This window comes from Chionomys nivalis, chromosome 14 (assembly GCF_950005125.1).
Source record: "Chionomys nivalis chromosome 14, mChiNiv1.1, whole genome shotgun sequence".
In the NCBI taxonomy this organism is placed as follows: Eukaryota; Metazoa; Chordata; class Mammalia; order Rodentia; family Cricetidae; genus Chionomys; species Chionomys nivalis.
The window spans coordinates 15239210-15261314 of NC_080099.1; the positions used below are offsets into that span (position 1 = coordinate 15239210).

The following is a 22105-nucleotide window of genomic DNA, read 5'->3' on the forward strand; positions in this document are numbered from 1 at the left end:
GTGGTTTTGGTCGCATGACATAAACAATTATACTATTTCTAATAAGTCCTTGATAAAAAGCAACCATTAGAATTCATTTAGTCTCGGTTGGAAGATAATATTCAGTAATTCTTTTTGAGACAAGTCTCACTATGTAGACTTTCCTGGCCTGAAAGTTGATATGTAGGCTAGATTGGCATTGATCTCACAAAGATCTGCCTGCCTCTACCTTTTGAGGGCTGGAACTAAAGGTGTATACCACCACACCCAGCTAGTAAACATTTTTTATAACTTGAAATTTTTTCACCCTATATCCAATGTAACTTTACTAACAGAAAACCAAACCTGGAGAAAGTACATTTATTCATCGCTTACTAAAAATATTTTGGACTTCAGACAATGAAGCAATACAATTAACAGCTTGAAGGAACAATCACAGGATGGAGAGAACTTGACATTCATCTCTTTTCTTTTTGTTCCTATTTGACATTATTCCATATACTCTCATTAAACACATCTCTACATTAGATATAAAACGCTGATTAGACTAGCTTTCTGAATGTGTACTGTGTTGATTTTCAAGTTTGTACACGTCCAGATTATGTAGCTACTTATGTCCCTCAAGTATTCTGCAACCTTATCGCTGGAAACCTGACATACTGCTTCTGACAACGCAGTGTAATTTTTCACAGGCTACAGACTTGAGTTAAAAATCCTGCTCACCTGAGTCAGGAGGTACAAGACTTTAATCTTGGCACTCAAGAGGTGATTTCCAGAACATTTAGCTCTATGCAGAGAGAACTTATCTAAGGGGGGGGGGAGAGGGAGAGAGGGAGAGAGAGGGAGAGAGGGAGAGGGAGAGAGAGAGTCATCTGTCAACTCTCCATATTTGCTTTAGGTGATTATTTTTTTCAAACAAGAGTCATTAACTCTCAGCACAATTAATTCTGGTACACAGAATGAATGAATGACTATATTGTATATTACTGCATGATCTGGCTCTCTGTGGATTTCAACAAAACATACAAGAAACAAGTCAGTTTTTGAGTACAGGTTACAGGTTAGCTAAATGAAGGCATAAGTCACAAAACAATCCCACACCAGTATGGAATTGTGATTAATAAAAGGGTTATTTATTTAAAGGAAAAACTTTCAGATCACCATCCTAGACCCTCTGCACGACCAGGAAAAGGGGGCTAGTAACCGGAAGCTGAGTCCAAAGCAAGAGAGAGCTCATGGCTACTGCTGCTTTAAAAAGCAGCAGAGACCACGCCCAAGTGGGCTGGTATCTTAAAAGCTATTGGCTGAGGGAGCGGAGGGAGCTCCTGCAGCAGCTAAATGTGCCCAAAAGACACAAAAGTCAAATTCATGTAAATGTAAAAAAATAGTTTAATTGCTGGAGACTTACAAAAGTGGAGAGTGACAAAAAAAAATCTTTTTTTTTTATGTATTAACCTTTTATACTAAACAAGTGTGGGGGGATAGCATATAATATGAATATAATACGAACCGCAAAAAAGTATCAGAACCAGAACAATGTATTCTTCTTCAAAAAACTCCTGCCCTCAATAGGAATGTTTTCCAGATTGAATTTGCTAGGCTATTATCAAGGCCAAGTAACTAAGAAGAAGAAAAACATTCAGTTCAAGAAAGTGGTAGTCTTTCACGTGGGTAAATGAAAAGTCCATTTTCAGTTAGTTTTCTTCTTTTCTTCCACCGAAGAAGTCAGGAAAAATAAAGAGAAATACTTGTGAAATTCATAGTACACAGTCGAGAAATATAACTAGTTAAGAAAGTTTTAATCATAGAAGTATAGAATACTTCCCTTTGCCCCAAAGCACACTGCACTTCTGACAGCCTGCTCACTACATGTTTGGCTATTAAGGAAAAAAAAAAAATCAGTGTGCTCCAGCAGAAAAAAAAAGGACCCTTTTGAGAGACAGAAAAACTGTAAGCACCTGAACTGTATATGGCTGGATGTTGAAAGTAGAAGACTTGGTGGCGCACGCCTTTAATCCCAGCACTCGGGAGGCAGAGGCAGGTGAATCTCTGTGAGTTCGAGACCAGCCTGGTCTACAGAACTAGTTCCAGGACAGGCTCCAAAGCACAGAGAAACCCTGTCTCGAATAACAAAAAAAAAAAAAAAAAAAAAAGAAAGTAGAAGACTCAGTCCGATAATTTAAAATTATGAATAAGATGCTAAGGGCTCTAATGGATTAAGTCAACAGGATGTAATAACAGGTGGGCAATGTAAGCAAAGAGAAGGGAGTCTTAAAAAAATGAAATGAAAGCTAAAATTAAAAATAAACACTGTAACAGAATAAAGAATTGTTTCATTGGCTTTTTAGCAATCTGGACACAGATCAGGGAAGACTGTGTTTATACATACATCTCAACAGGTACCTGAGTCGCTTAAAGTAAAGCAAACAAAGACAGAAAATGAACAAAATTCACAAGGATTTGGAAATAACTAAAATCAGGAATATGTACAAAAACAATATAAACAAACAGATGTAATATCTCTGAAACATGAGTGACTGAGAATTTCACCAAACATAATTTATCTAAATTTACAGGATGCTGGTAAAAGCAACCCTTATGTGAAAATGTGTAGCATTAATACACATACTATAAAAGCTAAAAGATCTAACTCAGTATCTTAAGTCAACACCTCAGAAAACTAGAGAAATGAGAGAAATTTGAATCTGGATTAAAAAGAATATAAATAATAAGAATTATAAGAACATATAATACAAATGAAATTTAAAACGGGAAATTGGCAGAGAATTCAACTAGATCAAAGTTGTCTGTTTGCAAAGTTCAATAAGAGTAGAAAGCCACTAGGTTCTAGGCAAGCTAACTGAAAAAAAAAATGTAAGTGAAAAGTTAAATCTCTAACACAAGCCCTGAAAAGGAGTTGTCTCTACAGATCCATACTCATTAAAGGCATAACACAGAAACACTATAACCAACTCCACGTTGCCAATATTAAGTAACTAGATGATATAGGACAAGCCCTTCAAAGATAGAGGTGCAAAAAATCACACAAGGAAAAAGACAACTTGAATTTACCCCTATTTATCTCTAAAATAGAATCAATAAATAGTGATCTTCTAAAACAGGAATCACCAAATCCACGTAGGCTGACTGATAAATCGTACCAAATACTAAAGGCAGAAATTCTGCCAATTACCACACTCTCATTTAAGAGTAAAAACAGAATCAATACATCCTTATGCTATTTGTCCTAATAACAAACCCAAACAAACACCTTATGAGGAAATTGCATGCTAATAATTCTGATGATCATAAATGCAACAGTTGCCAACAAAATATTAGCAAATCAAAAAAGAATGATTTACCCCAGCTATGCATTTCATATCTACAAGCTAAAAGAAAAAATGTACGCTATCATATCAAAATCAAAGAGAAGTCATGCAAGATACACCCCAGTCATTCAAGACTGAAAATCTCAATAACATGGAAAGTTCATAATTTTGACAAAGCCTCCATGGTTAACCTCATGCATAATGGTAAAAAACACAAAATTTTCGCACTAAAACTGGGTCAAGACAAAGATGTCTCCTCTTTTCTCAGCTTTATCACATTATATTGTTTTAATCTTTCATTAAAATAACAATAACAAAAAGATAAGATGCAGATTAAGAAGAAAAAAATTTCTGTTCTCTAAGAACATAATCATCTACATAGGAAATAAATCAAAAGTAACAAAAATGTTTTGCTTATGGAGCAAATTGAAATGCTGTAGGATTATATTAAAATAATAGTATTGATAAGTCAATCTCTGGGTAGAAGGGATATCTCAGAAAATAAAATATTGCCCTAATACGCAGAAGAACCCGAGTTTGAATCCCAATACCCATGTAAAACTACCAGGATGGTAACACATGGTTGTAATCCCCAAACTGAGAAGGCAGAGACGCATGGATTCTTCAGGTTCACTGGTCAACCAGCCTTACTTTATTGGTGAGTGCCAGATCATTGAGAGACCTTGCATCAATAAATAAATTAGCCAGCATCTCAATTACAACATTCAAGACTGACCTCTGGCCTCTGAAGAATGCACATGCCTCTGCTTACATGTGAAACAATGTACACATTAGCATACACACACACACACTTAGAAAACTCAATCTCTTTCCTATAAGTAATTAAAAAGTGGAACTTAAGTTGAAAGCCACATTATCACTACATCAACACTCCCTGCAAAATGCAATGTACAAATCTAACAAAACATTCAAAATATGTAAAATACAGATAAGTATCCTTTAAAGTAGTTTTTAAATTGTAATTTATACTCGTATATAATCCAAATGTACTGTATAAGAACGTATATATCCATTAAGCTACATGTCAATAATTTTGAAATAAATGGGATGTTGTAAGAAACATGTCTACCCACAGTACTTGTCAGTCCTCAGCCTCTCTTGCTTCATGTTCACTTACATGTTCATGTAAGACTCCTATGTCCAGAAACAGATATATTAGAACAACATTTAGTAGGGCAATAATAGTTTGCAGATTAAACACTAAGTGAAAATTATATACAGGATTAAAAACAAGACATTCTTAAAACTGCTTTTAGAACCATGGTTGTATTGATTCAGTATTTAATTTCACTTGTTTAAGGAACAGAGGCCAGATTTTAAGATGTTTCGAGATAGCTTTACATTTTCAAAGGAATTTGTGACCTTTATTCATCATAACTCTTGCAGTTGTGAACAAACCAAGAGTCACCTTTACCAGGTGTGAGATCAAGTCATCAAGGTTATCCGGCCAGCAGGTAGCCCACTGAGTATGGCCCACTAGTTTTCCTGGTTCATTAGGAATCATCTAAGACTTGGACTCGCTTAAAAAAAAAAAACTGTATAAAATATAAATACATCCTGTAGAATTCTTCAAATAAACATGATTTGTAACCTCTTTCTACACATTTGACTATCAATTCCAATTTAATTAAAATTACCCAATGAGTTTCTGTTTAGAAAAACATGACAAGTAGATTTTAGAAGGTATTTCTTCAGTTAAAAAAAAAAAAAAAAAAAAAAAAAAAACCACATTATTTTCAGGTTTTGCTACCTCTGACTGATTATCCAAAAGAAATGATAACATTATGGACTTGATAAGCCAACTTTCTCCTAAGAAACGCTACACTATAATAACATAATTTATTTTTCTCTCCACAGTGGAACACCCTGACAAAATGGCTAATGACCAAGGTACGGTGCAACAGTCTATCGCTGTTTGTGTCTCTAATCAGTTGTATCTAGTGAAAGTGTCAATCATTGCTTTGTATTCCTGCTTTCACCTGGGCCATCCACCTGATGGAGGAGCAGACACTGGCATGATTAATCTTGTTAATGAAGTTCTGCTTGGCTACGGCTGTGGGTCTGATAGGGAAGATGTAAATTTTCTCGAGAGGAAATTGTTTTGTCTCTATTCTGAAGGACCAATTAAAATGTCAAGCTTCTTTGTATGAAATAAATTTTTAGTCTCTGTCTGCACTTCTGAATAATTCACATTAAGTATAATTAAGCTCAGCATAATTTTCAAGCTGCTCTCGCACCCTTTCCTGAGCTGTGGATTAAAGTTCTGCTGTGCTCCATAAATCATGTGTGCTTCTGCTCTGCAAGGAAATTTCTTTAATAAATAAAAACAAAGTTGAGTTAACTTTTTAGGGCATTATTGCTGTTCATTTGAAGCCGAAGTTCTTCTCTTCTCTTTCTCCCTCCTGTCTAAAAACTGATCTGAAATCATTCCTGCTTTCACACAATGAAGAAAAAAATGGAAATAAATACAAATTATCATTCAACTCAAAAGTAAAAGTAAAAAAGAATTCCCTATTAACATAATTTGTAGACTGATTGATAAATTAGTATTCCATTATCTTTACACCAAAGATATTTAACAGAATTCTAAGTAAGAAAAGGAGAGTTGATGAGTTTCCTGGGGGGAGGGGGAATACATTCTTTCAGGGATAGTTTTGGTGTCCCGGAAACTGTTTGTGTACCTGTTTTATGTATTTGTGCTTTCTGGGTCAACAGTAGTTTGCCTTTCATTGCACATATGAATGGATAATCAGCATAGCCAGCTCACTCTGAGGCTCCCAAGCAACAAGTTGTGAGATTAAATGAAAACGTTCTTCCTGATGGCAGTTGTTTCTGACAAATACTGATGATCATCGGTGTGTTGCTCTTGCTGATGGTAGATGATGCCCAACCTGACTAGTGTTTTTGCCTAAGGATGATACATTTGGTTTCTTTTGTTTTGTTTTTCTGGAGTACTATGGAAAATTTCTATTTAATACAATGTGACTGGCATTATAGAAGTGACAGTCTAGACACGACTACTGAAAGTCGAGATTTCCAGGAACCGATGTAGCTGCTCCTAGTTGCTTCCTCAGAGGAAAATTATTTCTAAGAGCCATATCTACCAGAGATCTTGAATAATATTGAGATCAATAATTAATAATAATATTAATAACATCTTTAGCATGTATTTCCCTAAATAAATGAAGTAATAGGACTAACAAAATACAAACCCAGGACATTTAGTTAGTAGGTATCTAATTATTTCACTTATAAGATAACTAAAATGGCCTCATATAATGTACCCATAGACTAAGAAAGAACTCTTAAATTTTAATTGTATTTGAACTCTGTGTGTGTGTGCATATGTGTGTGAGAGTGTGTGTCTGTGTGTGAAATAACAAAAGTAGCAGCAATTTATTGAGTAGTTCAACTAGCTGTTACATTAGCCACTTGCATGATAAAGCATTGTAATCCCCAAATCTTCTTAGACTCTAACCTGTCTTGTTTTGTAATTGCTTTTTGTTAGCATTTTTGGCTTAAAATTATGATACTTTTTTATTTCTGGTGCTGGCGATTGATCCTAGGACCTCATAGATACTAAAGACATGCCGATCCACTGAGGTTCACACCTCATTCTTTTCCTCATATCATGTTAAATTAGCTGCTACATACTTTGTTATTTAAATAAATAAATGATCCCCCCACCTTTCTGACCATATTTCCTCACCTGCCTGTAAGTCTGACACAAATTTTCACAAATTCAGTGAAATAAGGCTGGTTTCTAGAAGAAAAGTGACCCCAAGCATTATTGTCCCAGTTGAGTTCACAGATACACTGAATCGAGTGTTTATTCTCCATTAAATATTACTTACATTGGTTCTTCCACATATGCTACTTGGTGCCTTTTCAAACCCAGCAGGCAGATGATTGGTCAAGTTGACAAGCTTAACATTTCGTGTCCTATTTGTTCAAACCACTTATTAAAGGAACGGTCTGGTGCCTGCTAAGTTAGTGGAGGTTATTATCTTCAGATGCTTACAAAAAGTCTGTTGGTCACCAAAAGCTTGTTATACAGAACACCATTGACTTGTGTTGATAACCAAGGATGTGAGAAGTAGCCCAGATTCCAGACCTTTAATCGTGCTGGAAAAAATGACATAAGGCAGTTCCAGATGCCCCTGTGCACAGCACAAAGCAAATGAGTTGATGTGCTTTTATCCTTTTATCATATTCACTGGGAGACTTTTGTTCTGTTAAATTCGTTATAGGAACGGGCCTTTTGATGAGAAAGGACACTAAACCAGACAACATTCTAGCATGGAGTTTAGAGAAGCTTACCCCACCCCTAACTGAAGAGGTATTGATGGCTTTTAGAGACAGAAGTGTCAGTTCTCTTTAAGAGTGTGGCCCCTTGTAGGTGAATCACATTCCAGTGGATGGCACCACACTCCCCCAGGAGTATATCAACAAGAATTCAAGTAGGTGGGCTATTTAAAAGGAAAAAAAAAATGGAAGTTGGTGAGGTGGAGCGGTGGACATAGATCTGGAAGAATTAGGGAGAGAAGTAGGCGATACTAGGACCAAATACAAATGGAATTATCCAAGGATTAATAAAAAGAAATTCACTCTGAGAAAATTTGGAGTTAATTTACCCTGGCAATATGAATCCTAAATAGAGAAGCAGGAAATTGAATTGTAAGAGAAATTTTAAGAAAAGCCTTGATAGTTGTTAAAAGTACCTTGGACGTTTCTTGTCACAATTACTTGTTCTGGGAACCTAACATCTGCTATGGAGAACACACACACACACACACAAAGTAAGGAACAAAAAGAAAACTCAAGAATGAGATGGGGGCCGGGCGGTGGTTGGCATAAGCCTTTTAATCCTAGCACTGCACCCGGGAGGCAGAAGCAGGCAGATCTCTGTGAGCTCGAGGCCAGCCTGGTCTATAAGAGCTAGAATGAGTTGGGAGCAGGGGAATTGCTTATTGCTTTCTTCTAATTATCTAAGTAGTCATGAGAGTAACATGAAAATCATAAACAACCCAGGATTCAACCCTTGCATATTAGTTGATTGCATCCAGTGTTTTCTTCACTCTAATTTTGATCTGCTTTGTACTTTCTTCTGTAGTCCTATCTCATTTCGTTTCCTACTTATTTCCTGAAATTTTTTTAGAGGTTTCATTTTATTTTTTTTTATTTTTTTTATTATTTACTTATTTATTTTTGAAAAAAAAAATTTCCGCCTCCTCCCCGCCTCCTATTTCTCTCCCCCTCTTCCTGTCCCTCTCCCCCTCCCCCCACTCCTCTTCTCCCTCTCCAGCCCCAAGAGCAGTCAGGGTTCCCTACCCTGTGGAAAGACAAAGGTCCTCCCCACTCCATCCTGAAATTTTTATGAGCAAGTGGCCAATATGTTTGAAAGTAACTCTGAGGTTTTAGTGAGTCTAGTTTCATGAGAGGTAGTATCACAAACCCTGCAAAATGTGTGCGGAGGATAGACAAGAGCAGTAGTGCACCTCCGTGAGTTTCTATAATGCTTAATTGGACGCAATGAAGCACTTTCTGCCAAGTACAATTTTAAGAATGGATGATTGATTCATTTAACTCGTAACACAACTGAGACTGATACTATTATTATCCCCATCTGAGCACTAAATAATCTGAAGCTTAGAGATGCTCAATAATTTGCCTGTAGAAACAAACCCACAAAAGCCATGTTCCAGAAGTTCTGATTTTAAAGCCAAATCCAAATCCATTCAGTATGTGCTTTCTTCATGTTTACACGCAGGATCCATAAACATATCAGTCTGGAAAGTTACAGCATCTAAAGTTTGATTGTGCTAGCATTTTTCTACCATGGATTGTGTTTGTTTGTTTAATTGTTTTTTCTCATCAGTATTAGGAACAAAGCAAATGACTGCCCATCTGGGATAATCTTGTTAAAATGTTACCCATAACTCTGAGTCTACAAGGTTGGAAATATGGAGATTATGATAATTCTACTATCTCAGTTATCTTGGGCTTTCAGTATTAAATATCAAGTAAAATAAACAACAAAAATGTGTGTACCTTAGAGTTGAGATAAAAAGCCCCATGTGAAGGTCCAGAACAGCTGCGTCCTAGTGAGGGCTGTCCTTCCTGCTTGCTAATGCTGTTCTTTGTTGTGCCATCCCATGGCGGGAAAGAGTCTCCTGAGGTCCTCCTAAAATTCCATAAGCACTAGTGAATCAGTTCTCTCCACATATGACTTTACTTAGCCTTATTTACAACTGTATCTCAATGTGGTTGCAGCCTGTACAACAGCAAGTATATGAAAGAAATTTCTATTTGAATGAGACCTCTAGACTTTGTACTAACATAAAATACTATTATAATCGTCATTTGAGCAAATAATCTGAAGCTTTTTTTTGTTTTAAAGTAATCCCGAGGTTTTGGTGATTAAGTTTCTTAGAAGGAGGTCGTCATGCAGACGGACCCTGGGAAGTGTTCCCAGAGAATAGGTGGAAGCCATACTGCGTCTCTGTGTGAGTGTGCCTTGTGTCCAGGACTCACACAGCCCTGCACTCACATTCAAACAGACGTGTCTTTTGCTCCTTACTAATTGTCTTTCTGACTTACAGAAAAAAAAAAAGTGTATTGCCCCAAATCACACAAATCATTGTTGCCAATGTTGGAAGCTAACTGCTTCTCTCTGACTTCACAATTTACATTTTATTACTGCTCTAAACATAAGAATTATGTTTTTCTGAAATAATAGTAACACCTTTGAGTTTCTTATGAATACATTTCAGGGTTGTGCTGCCCATTTTCCATAGTGATTCTCTGTGGCTGCCAAGGCATGTTCCACACACAGCTGTCTACTGATGAAAATGGATCTACTTATGATTTCATATGCATGTCCATGCCTAGCCAGTGTGCTGGTAGAGTGGGTACAATGGCACTGTCAGAGCAATTTACAGAGGGTAGAAACTTGTCTACTTCGACTACAGAGAAAGTGCTCACTCCAGAACTTTCAAGTGTCTCTGATTCCCCATGACCTGGGACAGGGTTGAAACACTCGGCATAGAAAAGTATGGATTTGTAAGCTAGTTTGCAGATTGAGGTAAAGAATGACCATGTGAACTGAGTTGTATTTTAAAGAAAGAAGGATAAGTACCCTCAGCATTTTAACAATCACTTGTAAATCTCTGGTTCTGTCTGTTGGTCGTCACTCACTATGTGCTCTATGGTTGCTGGAATGGAATCAGAGCTATTAAATGCCAGCACAGCCCTAACCCTGGGACCTACTGTGTGACTATGGGGTAGAGAATTAAATTCTCTCAGCACTCCCACCTATAAAATCACCATGTGCACATGATCTTTAATATTCACAGGATTTTATACTGAAATTAGAATTTTTAAAATCCTAGGAATAGCAATAAAAACATTATAAATAGTTTTTCCACTATGCATCAACCACTAGGTTCTCACGGTAGTCAATTCAATTCTCATGCTGAAGTTATAGGTCATTAAAATCAGATAAAGAGGATCTAAGTCTTACCCAAGTGCCCACAGAGTGTACTTAGTTAGATACAGATACATACATACCCATGTTACCTAGGAACCCTTGCTCAACACTGTTGTATAATTTTTGGAAATGCAATAAATTCATTGACGCTAACTTTCTTATTAAGAACATTAAACCTAGCAGTATCACCGTATATTCACCTCATTTGAAAAACTTTCTTTTCTGCAAAAGGAGTATTTCTGTAAAATTTTTGAAACCAAACCTGCCATTTTGCACCTCAGCTGTTTTGATCTCATGTCTAAGCAAAATCTTAATTGTTTCCATTTTCAAAGAACTATGGTTCTCAAGGCAGTGTAGTCAAGCTTTGAATTCTGTTCATGTAAGACAGAATTTGTAGGGTTCCGATTGCAACAGACAGGCTTCTGTTTGAAAAATTGAAACCTTTCACACCTTCGGGTGGGAGCAGTTTAATTGAAAACTAAAGCCTCTTTTTACCCTATTATTGCAAATAGCTTCAATCCAGGTTTTTATTCAACCACTTGCTACTCCCACTTGAAAATGCTATTCTCACCTGTGTTTTTCTCAAGTTCAAAATTCGGCAATTCTATAAATTATGAGTAGGGAAAAAAGTAGGGGTGGAAAAATGAGTAATGTGGTTTTAATGGAGTGTTAAGTGCCTGTCATGTTCCCAGCAAGCAATCAAGAAACTGAATCTCAGGAATCTTTATATTTTAATAGGTAGCTTGGAAAGAAAAAAACATAGACACCTCCCAATGGGATTTACTTGATCCATGTAGATTTTTAACCTTCTCAGTGTGCAAGTCAGGCATTTTTTGGTTTACAGGACCTCAAATAATATTCCAGACACAGGTTCATTTTGTGACATAGCTACTCTACTGTGGGCCCCCTTGGTTCTTCTTGAGAGACCTCTTCCTACCTCTGACTTTCTACCTTTGAATATTTGACCCTATCAGTTCTGTGTTTTGGATCTTCAGTATTGTTTGTTTTCCTCACAAGGCAGATTTTTGTTTATTTATGCATTTATTTTAAGACATAATTGCATTTCTCCCTTCCCTTTCTTCCCTCTATGATTTCCCATAAATCCCTCCCTTCTCACCTTCCAATTCATAGCCTCTTTTTTCACTAATTGTTATTTTATACAAATGTTTATAAGTGTATTCATACACGTTCCTAAATATAGCTTTTCGGTCTCCATGACGTTACCTGTATGTGTGTTTCAGGACTGACACATAGACACTGAACAGTCATTTCACGTGCTCTCTCCTCTGAGGAAGACCCCTCTCCCAGCCCCACCTTTCTTCATCTGCCTACTTCCTTGTGAAAGGTTGAGACCTTCTGGGCTCTTTCTCTTCCAATGTGTAATGTCATTGGTGTCACCTATGGTCAACTCATGTTTGGGAAGTTAGGTTTGTGAGACTTTATGGTTGTCATCTCTGATATTATTAGGAGGCACAATCTCACAGCCAACTCCCTTTTCCCTCTGTTCTTACAGTCTCCTCCCCCTCTTTAGTAATAGTCTCTTATTTTAGGCACAGAAGTGTTTTGTAGAGGTATCCATTGGGATTTGGTTCCAAAGATCGACACTTTGATTGGCTGTAGTGTTTGTTGTTGTTGTGATAGTGATCTCTTGTTTATTTTAAGAGAAGCTTCCTTCAGGAGGGGTAAAGACTGTACTTATCTGTTGGTATAAGGATAATATTTATAGAATAGTTGCAGAGTAGACTCAGTTATTTGGTACTAGAATGTTGGCCACCAGACCAAAAGCCATATTTTCTAATCTGATGGCCAGAATATTCCTCCATGTACACTAAAGATTAGTAATAAAATCAGATAGCCAACAGATATTTGCTATCACTAGTTCCATTCTCTCAACCTGAACAATATTTTCTCCTCTCTCAAAATAGTAAATCCAAATCCCTCTTCCTTCCAGATGCCCCATTTTATATCTCCCAATATCTTTCACTATGTTTCTGTCTTTTTCTTCTTGTTGGTGTCCACAATACTCCACCTGTGTGTCACTATGTTCCCATTTGTAGTAATAGGAGCAGCCACTCTGTAGTAGTGTGGAGCGGCGGGCTGAGTCCCACTACCCAGCTAGCTTTACCCGAAATAATTACACGGAAACTGTATTCTTTTAAACACTGCCTTGCCCATTATTTCCAGCCTCTTATTAGCTAATTCTCACATCTCAATTAACCCATTTCTAATAATCTGTGTAGTACCATGAGATGGTGTCTTACCAGAAAGGATTCTAGCCTACATCCGTCTGGGGTCGGAGAATCATGGCGACTGCCTGACTCGGCTTCTTTCTCCCAGTATTCTGTTCTGTCTACTCCGCCTACCTAATTTTCTGTCCTATTAAAGGGCCAAGGCAGTTTCTTTATTTAACCAATGAAATCAACACAAAACAGATGACTCTCCTCCATCACCCATTTCTAATAATTTACTACTATTATTTCTAATTTAAGGATCAGATTATATATTCTCTCTGTGTAGAATATTGGATAGACTCTCATTGTCATTTCTACCACTTTTCCTAGTAACTAATATTATAGTTAAAAATAAATGCATTTTGAGATAAATACAAGTGTTTAGGAAAATGGAATCATCTAGAAAACAAAAGCTTTCCTGACTAATAAAAAGTGTAGATTGAAAAAAATATTGATGGAGGATGGTCTATATGCTAGTGGTCTCAGAAAGAAGATGAATAAAATATAAGGATATATCTCTAGCTAAAAAATAGAAATTTAGCAATCACCTACAAAAACAATAGATAAATGTAAAAATAAGAAACTATAGTCAACTTTGAAAGATTCTAAGCCTTTCTTTGATTTCTGTCCTTATTTGTTGGTAGCAGAAAAATTTATAGACTTAAATTTCACTAGCTTTTGAAATGCTGGAGTAGAAAATAAATCAAAACTAATAGGTGCCAGTAAATGATTGAATTGTGGGAAAACATTATTAGAAGAACTGGACTCACTTCTGACAACTTATTTATTAATAGTAGTGAATATAGCCTGAGGAATTAAAAACTCTTGAGGAAAAAAAACAGTAGTTTGGATTCATTTTCAAGCAATCCACATTACAGACACTTTGCTTTATAGCTATTTCATTGCCAGACAAATATGTAAACTTTAAGTGACAATTCAGATGGTACCACTAAATAGATATTTTTGGATTTCAAACAGGTTATTATTGTGGGCTAGAGTAGAGAAAAGGATTTCTTAAAACCTAGTCTGGACTTTAATGTATAAATAAAAATTTAATGAAAAATGATAAGTACATTTCTACTTGAGGAAATTCTGGAAATGGATGATCAAGAATCCGGAAGATGTGCAAATTATATCAAATATAAGATGGACTCACGGCACAACCAAGGAACGGTAAGCAGGGCAGTGCATTATGGTAGAAAGATGAGCTTTTAAAAGGGACTTCTAATTTGTCTCTACTCTAACACAGGAGTTCTAGAATGTTCCTTATTTTCAGCACATCAAAGACCCACTTAATTAGCCACCGACATCTGCATGTCCCTTGCGTTCACAGCTATGTTAACCACAGTCACCTTTCACTGGCCGTGTCTGAGCATTTCTTCCTTGAGGGTGGGGGCCAGGAAAGGAAAGGATGATCTGGTTGCAGGGGTGGTCTCAATGTCATTCGTGTCCTACGTTTCCGCCGTAGCCTAGTTTGTCCTCTCCTGATGTTTTGCTTTTATGCTTTTGTTGTTTTTGTTTGATTGATTTTGGTTTTCATTCTGAGACTCAGGACAATCAAAGCAAGCTCTCCCTCTCCTATACTGGGATCACAGATGTTAGATTCTGCTATGCACTTTCTAAAATGGCAACATTGCTTCCCCCAGTGCTATATATGGCACTTTCCTTCCAAAGTCTACTGTGTTTTGTATGTTTATTGAGCATACAGGTGATACGTATCCTAAATCCTAAATTTAGGAATCATGGATTCCTAAATGCTCATACAAACACACCATGATTAACACTTGGGTGTGATCTAGTTCATTTCTCCCCATCCTCGCTTGTTCTCGTACTTAATCAACTCACTGTGGAGAAACCGTCACCAAAGTTAAACAGACTCGGCTACTTAAGATGTGATCCTGAGTAAATTCATCTTCCTAAGCCATAATCTACTCATAAGTAAAATGCCCTGTTTTACAGATTTGTAGCTAACTTTATTCACACCCTACTTACTGCAAGAGCTTCTTTAAATCTCTTCATACGTAATTAGCATAATCTTTCTCAAATAGATAGGACGTGTGCAAAATTCTCTATGTGGGTCTCTGTCTCCCCAAGATAAACTCTAAAGAAACTTTTAGATAGACTATATATAAGGAATATCTTTCCCATGGCTTTCAGAACTCAGTTAACCTCTCTCACGTTCTGTGTCCGCTGAAAAACCTCCTATAAATTTTCTAGTCCTAAATTGCTAATAATACCACTGTCCCATTATGATTCCTTACTTACAAATTGAGTTTTACTTTAACTTTTGTAACTAATCAAGGGGTTGAAATCACTCAATTAAACTTTTCCCTTTCCAGTAGTGCACAAATCTCTACAATAGCCATTTTGTGTCTCTAATGCTACAATCAGTAGATTCACTTGTTGTGTGACAGCCTTTTCCTGTAGTGAGATCATACACACACACACACATACACACACACACACACGTGCATACACACTCACACATATGTGTGCATGTCTACATACCTGTGATAAGAAGGAATGGACCGATCAATGTACAGATACCTACCACCAGATCTGACCTGATGAACCAATGAATTTTATTGGAGTACCTTACAGAAATGTGGGTGAAGACTTACAGGAACAGCAATGACACAAAGGCAAGAATATCACCAAAGTCCTCCATATCCTGGGTGACATATCACAAAAACCAGAGACCTACAGCATTCTCCACAGCCTCTAGGAAGTGCAACATGCTGAAGAGCGTCTTTTAGACAAGATATGCAAAATGGTGAACTATTAGTGTTATATTATCTATATAATAAAACCATTTCCTGAGGATGTGCAGGAAAAGACGCAATCCCATAACAAAGAGTAGGTTTAGAAACAAACCCTTCATAAATCATTCTGAAAGTCCGCTGTCATATGTTCTTAACAAGTGACATGTGACTCCAGAAGATCAAAAGAAAGAAGATACTAGACTCAAACATTAGCAAGGTCTAATACAGTATAGTAAGGTCTATTAATTTTTATCAATTGCTTACTCCATAGCTGAGTCTTGGGTATAATAGCAATATGGTTAGGAAGCACTAACTTAATAAGCTCACCACAACCCTCTGTCATTATCTCTGAGTATTCTACCTCCATATTTTGGAGCTCTTTCTTAAGCCCTTCGTGTATTTCCTCACTCTTAGTGAAATCATTGGGTCTGCCTTAAGCGTCTCATGCCTACCCAAAGCCAAGGGGGTGCATGGCCCTGTTTTCCACTGTTGTACCTTCTGGTTTCCTGGGTCTCAGATGCCCTAAATTGGCACTGTTGCTTAATCAGTAGCTATTTCTTCTCTATCTACTTCTCCTATCATCTGGGAGCAATCCTGGGTGGACCAACTATCTCTAAACCTGGGATAAACTTTTTTAGAGGGGAATGTACCTGCACTAAATGGGGGATAATTACTTACCCCTGGTAGAGGCTTAAGAGTCTTTCCCTATTGTGTCCTCTCATGCCTTCTGTGAACTATTCCTCATGCTGTGAAGCCTCCCACACCTCCTTAGCACGTAACTGAACTTTATGTCATATTTACTCACTAGGAAATTCCACTCTACACAAATCTTCCCACATTTGTCTTCAAGACACAGACCTTTACCTTTGTTTTGCCTTTTACAAAAAAAAAAAAAAAATCTCCTCTGGGTTACTCTCTTGTTTTGCCTACACTCATTACATCATAATTAAGACATGTGAACCTGTCAACGCATTTCTTATTTTATGAACATTTTGCCCTAGTTTGGAAACAAAATTGTTCAAGGTCCTTGCCACTCTTGAGGTCCCTGCTGAATCGCTGTGTTTTTAGCTTGTTTGTGAACACAGTTCCCTCTAACCCAGTGAAGTGAGATTAAAACACAGCTTCTCTTATTCTTAGTTCCCTCAATAGTGTCTGCACCTCCTCTATGGTCCTCCAGCTCCTGTTATTTACAAGGACTTCAGTGAAAGAATCCTAATGATTCTGAAAGACCAGTCCACCAGGGATTGACTTCCCTCATGCTTTCCTAATTCATGTAGCCTTTCCTTAAGAAGGGAAAGGTAGCTGTATTATTCTTTTTTTTCCTGCCTCCACAGCAGTCAGACTGATCTCTTGTTCTCACATCCCACCTCCCTCACTCTTGGATTCTTCCCTTTGGTGCTGTGTTTCTGAATCCCAGGAAGAGCTTTTGAACATGGCTCAAACTAGATGTCTCTTTTCCTTTTAGCCTCCAAGCTGTAAGAAACAGCAAGCCGACATCTCTATCTTGTTCTCTATCTTGTTTATTTATTTGTCAGATCAGAGACAAACATACAGGATGCTCCTGCAGCTCCTATTCTAGTTGAAATTCCTCCTTTACACAAACATGTTCCAGCTTGGCTCGCATCTCAGAACTGGATGCATTTTTAACTACAGAGGTCAAGTAGCCTCTGCTGTTGCTTACTGACAAACCCTAACCATGTAGGCTACTCTCAAAGATGGCAAAATTGTCTCTAAAACTTTCATTGCTTTCAGGACATCTCTGTACTTTCATAGTACATCCCAGTCATCAAGTAGTCATGCCACCTCCTATTACACTGTGACTGCCATCCTGGGACTCCCTCTATAGATATTCCTAATACTGTTAGCTTAAGCTTCTTTGGTAGTCTCACTACCCAGAACAAAGCCATCCAGACATGGTCATAGTAAACACACACATAATATACCAGAAAAGTAAGTTGTATCGGAATTTCCTCTGTGAAGATTCCCCCCTCATGCTGATCAGCCTTTGTATGGTGTCTTGTGAGGATCATGCTCTCACTCATCCCCAACTCATCTTTGGTTCTTTTGTGTCTTTGGGCTCCAATTATATTGTATGACATAATTTTCCGGGAGACATGCAACATGTACATCTACTCATGCCAGAGAGAGGTGACAGACCAAAGTACAGATACCATCAAGATCCAACTTAGATAAGCAATGAGTTTTATTGGGATTGTTCACAAGACTATGCCTGGGGGTGATAGGAACAGAAATGACTTTAAGGCAGCTGTGTCACTGAAGCCCACTCCAGTATGGGTGACAGCTCACAAAAGCAGGGAAACTAGAGCATACTGCACAGCCTGCAGGAAGCTCAATAGATTAAAGATTGTCCTTACCAGGTGACTTTGTGGGTCTGAACCTCTTTCACACAGATTCTTGTTTCCTCTAGGAAATGTATCTGGTCCCTGCTTCCTGAAAGCACCTGAGTTTGTATCAGGCTTTCTTGCATCTTGGTTGGTCTTAGAATGAGTTTTCTCTCTCTTGGAGAGGATGAGCCTAGTGAATCCAATCAGATTCAGAGACTTCTGGTAGCTGTTTTGAGTAATTTCCTTTCTGTCTTGGGGAGCATGGTTGCAGTGTGTCATGGTTGAATCTCAGAGGAAACTGCTACACAACACAAAAAAACTTCTCTGAGTGGAGAATGAGTAGATATGTGGGGGAGGAAATTCCAATAGATTCATTATTGATATCCTCTAGAAGGATGTGCGTGGTTTAACGTCTTCACTCAGCAGCTTCCTTAGAGAAAGACGGAATCCTGTCACTTCTATCCTTTCTCCGTGTGACTTAGAGCTTCACCCAAACACAAGCCCTTATCAAACCCGAGTTTGGGATCATCTAGGAGAGGCTATCAGTGTCATTCGGTGGACTTTGAGCGCAGTTTCTATTTTATGAACTACATGAAGCTGGACCTCATCGTCCATGTTGCCAATGTCTGGTAAATGAGCTCCTGGGAAGGCTCTGTCATCCAGGAAGGCCCTTATATATTGAAAAAACAGAATGATGTTTTAGTTTCGTAAAGACAGGGCTGAATCTAAAAGTGATTTCTGAGGCTCCTCTGATGGCCATTATGTCAGCTTGCTAGAGACAAAGAGACAGAAGGAGAGACCCTGGGAAATAAACAACTTCAGACAGCACCACCAGCCTCCATGCCATTAACGGTTAGCTGGCTTCTGTTCTATTAATAACTGAATTGTTAATCAGTGCTACATCTAAATTAATGTTAATAATAATTACAACAACTATTAAAATGCTGGGCTTTTAAAATACGGCTGGTTATAATAGAGATCTTCAGGGTCAGGTAGCAAATTTTACCAGCAAACAGGAAGATAGATGGATTTATGAAGATCATAATTCAGAAATTATGAGTTTACTTTACATGCTATCTTGAAGGAGAAAGTTAACTGCTGGGTTGTGATTACAAGATATTATTTGTGTGTTTGGGTTCTTTGGTTCCTTTTTAATTATTGCCTAACTTTCCTTAGTTCAGTGTCAAGAATGCGAGACTCAAATGATAGAATGTTTAGAAGTAAGTGCATAGTACATTATATATTGTACTATGGCATATAAATTATACAGAGATATTTCCATATGCATATTTAATTAGTAAAGTAAGATGTTTGTATTAAAGTGTTTTATTGACTGACATCTGTTATCTCTATATTTGGTAGTGATGATAAGTCTGACAGTGCTGGTGTTATTTGTTCTGATGGAAAAAAAAATGCATTATTTGTAAGGTTCCTTTTTTTCCTACCTTAGGCAGTTTTTTCAGGAAATCATCCCCCAAGGGTTGGTCAAACTATACATTTGTCTCAGGATATTAATACTAAGAATTAAACTGAGATGTCCACCAAAAGCAAGCATTTAAGATAGAAGAATAATCCATACAAATTTCCCTTGTACAGGATACCATGACTAAAAAATACCACAAAATTCATCCTTCCCTTTCCTCTTACAGCACCCTGTTTTCATGTGGTCCTCTTATTTAAACATTAAATTCTCACCATGATTTCTAGTTTGATTTCTAAGAATTCTTATAACTTTGTTTTCTTCTTAGCAAGAGTCAATCCTATTCACAGTCAATGGTGTACAGATGAAAATTATAATAGAAAAGAGTGGAACTTTTATGATGGAAATGCATGGAGAGGGTTACACACTCTGCTTTTCTCCCTCCAGACAGCTCAGTCCTTCACCAACCCCCCCCCTCCCTATTTTGCAAGTTATTGCTCTCAGAAGTTCTGCAGGAGGCAAATACAACCAAAGGTTTTGGAGAAGGGGAAATACCATGGATTTACTCAACACCAACCTTTACATGAGAACTTTAGCTGCCATTGCATCCGAAACACTAATGTTTTCCTTCACTCGGTGATTTCTTTTATGTTTATTTAAGCACAGTGCATTGGACCTTAGGAACAAGTGAGCAGCTACTTTCTATTAATATATATTTGAAAACTCCTTGGTATTCCTTATTGTTCTGTTTCGTGGGTTTTGATGCCCTGATACCTTTGCTCAAAGTCAGCAGTATTATCAGCCGCATGATGAATTGATCTCTCCCACACATATCTCGCTTCTGACAAATCATCTGTTTTAAATATATCTCAATGTGATCTGTGTGCTGGACAGTAAAATTGTATTCAGGTGGCATTAATGGATCTTCTTTATCCACCGGTGTACAAGACATAAAATCGATGCAGTTTTCATCATTACCCCCAGAATTATTCTCAGAAAACCAATTCTAAGATCAGGGCGATAACTCCGTGCTCTGCATCCTTGGGAGACTGTGCAGCACGTTATTTGTTCGATGACCAGTCTGCCCATTTGATTTAGATTATGGCCCATATGTATTTCTCTGGGTATTGATAGTGTGGACCCCCTGAATCCCCATTCAAAGAAGATGGATTAAAGATGAGATTACAGCTACCACATCCAACTTCCTAAACGGCCTCTGCACACGAATGCCTTACACCCCTTCCTGAAATTATAAATGTCCACAGGACAAAAATAGACCCTAGCACCAAAACTCCTACATAATGCATCTTTTCTAGGTGCCGGAAAATTATTTATCATGGAAAATACTGTTCGTCTGTGCTGTAAGTGAGGACATAAAATAAACATTGATATGTTAATTTTACACATAGAAAGAGACATCTGCACATACACACATACACATACTGTCCCACAATAAAAAACAGAGAAGCAATATCTAAGTGGCCTTTGAGAACAAAATAACAAGGAAATTTTGTAAAAATCTAATAAATTAAAATGCACAGTATTTAGTAATTCATTGAAAAGCATCTTAATTGACAGGAGTCTCTCCTCCAGTAGTGAGAGCTCATCAGAGGTGTCCCTGGGATCAGCATGAAGGAGAAACTAATTTGCATCCTCCCTAAAGGCAGACATAAGACTTCTGCCCCTCTCATCTTCAGTCCTAGGAGCAAATGACAGGGAGGTCACCGATACTTGAGCTTATTGTCAAAGTCACTCTGGGATCCTCACAAACATTAAATTTTGGAGATTTAGTATATTACATAAAAATAACTGAAGGATTCCAAAACTTTAATCATTAAAATTCTAATGCAACGCTGCTAACATACCATATTTTTTTTCAGGTATTCCTTTTCAATATTCTAGATCAATTAAAAAAAAACATTTTTAAGAAAATCCGGTAGTGCTGTATAGAAATAGATAGATTAAGCTGGGCGGCGGTGGTGCACACCTTTAATCCCAGCACTCAGGAGACAGAGGCAGGCAGAGAGGCAGGCACACATCTCTATGAGTTTGAGACCAGCCTGGTCTACAAGAGTTAGTTCCAGGACAGGCTCCAAAGCTACAGAGAAACCCTGTCAAGAAAGAAAGAAAGAAAGAAAGAAAGAAAGAAAGAAAGAAAGAAAGAAAGAAGAAGAAGGAAGGAAGGAAGGAAGGAAGGAAGGAAGGAAGGAAGGAAGGAAGGAAGGAAGGAAGAGTATAAGTCGTATTTAAACCATTAAACCCAGAGTGAATTACAAACCTCCAATTGCTGGTTATTATTATTATGAATAGGATTATTTAAGCTTTAGACATTATGAACCAATGCTAGCTGCCATCACAGAACACAATGCTAATGCATCTTTTTATACTCCCCCTTCTCTGAGAATCTAGGAGTATGCCTTTTGTGTAGCAAGCATTCAATAAATGTTGAATAAATTATTACCATTTAATTCTCCTTTAATGAAGCTGAGACCTTTGGGGAAGGCAGTAGTTGGAATATTTATATTGACT

General features: G+C 37.4%; 1 protein-coding gene across 3 annotated transcripts in view; it reads left to right on the plus strand.

The window, feature by feature from the left end:
* Dcc (DCC netrin 1 receptor) overlaps window positions 1–22105 on the plus strand; it is a 1032721-nt gene that overhangs the window by 934837 nt on the left and 75779 nt on the right. For all 3 annotated transcript variants that reach the window (XM_057788956.1, XM_057788957.1, XM_057788958.1), the window contains exon 21: window positions 5187–5219. In XM_057788956.1, the coding sequence (XP_057644939.1) occupies window positions 5187–5219 (33 nt within the window). The remainder of the gene's footprint in view (window positions 1–5186; window positions 5220–22105) is intronic.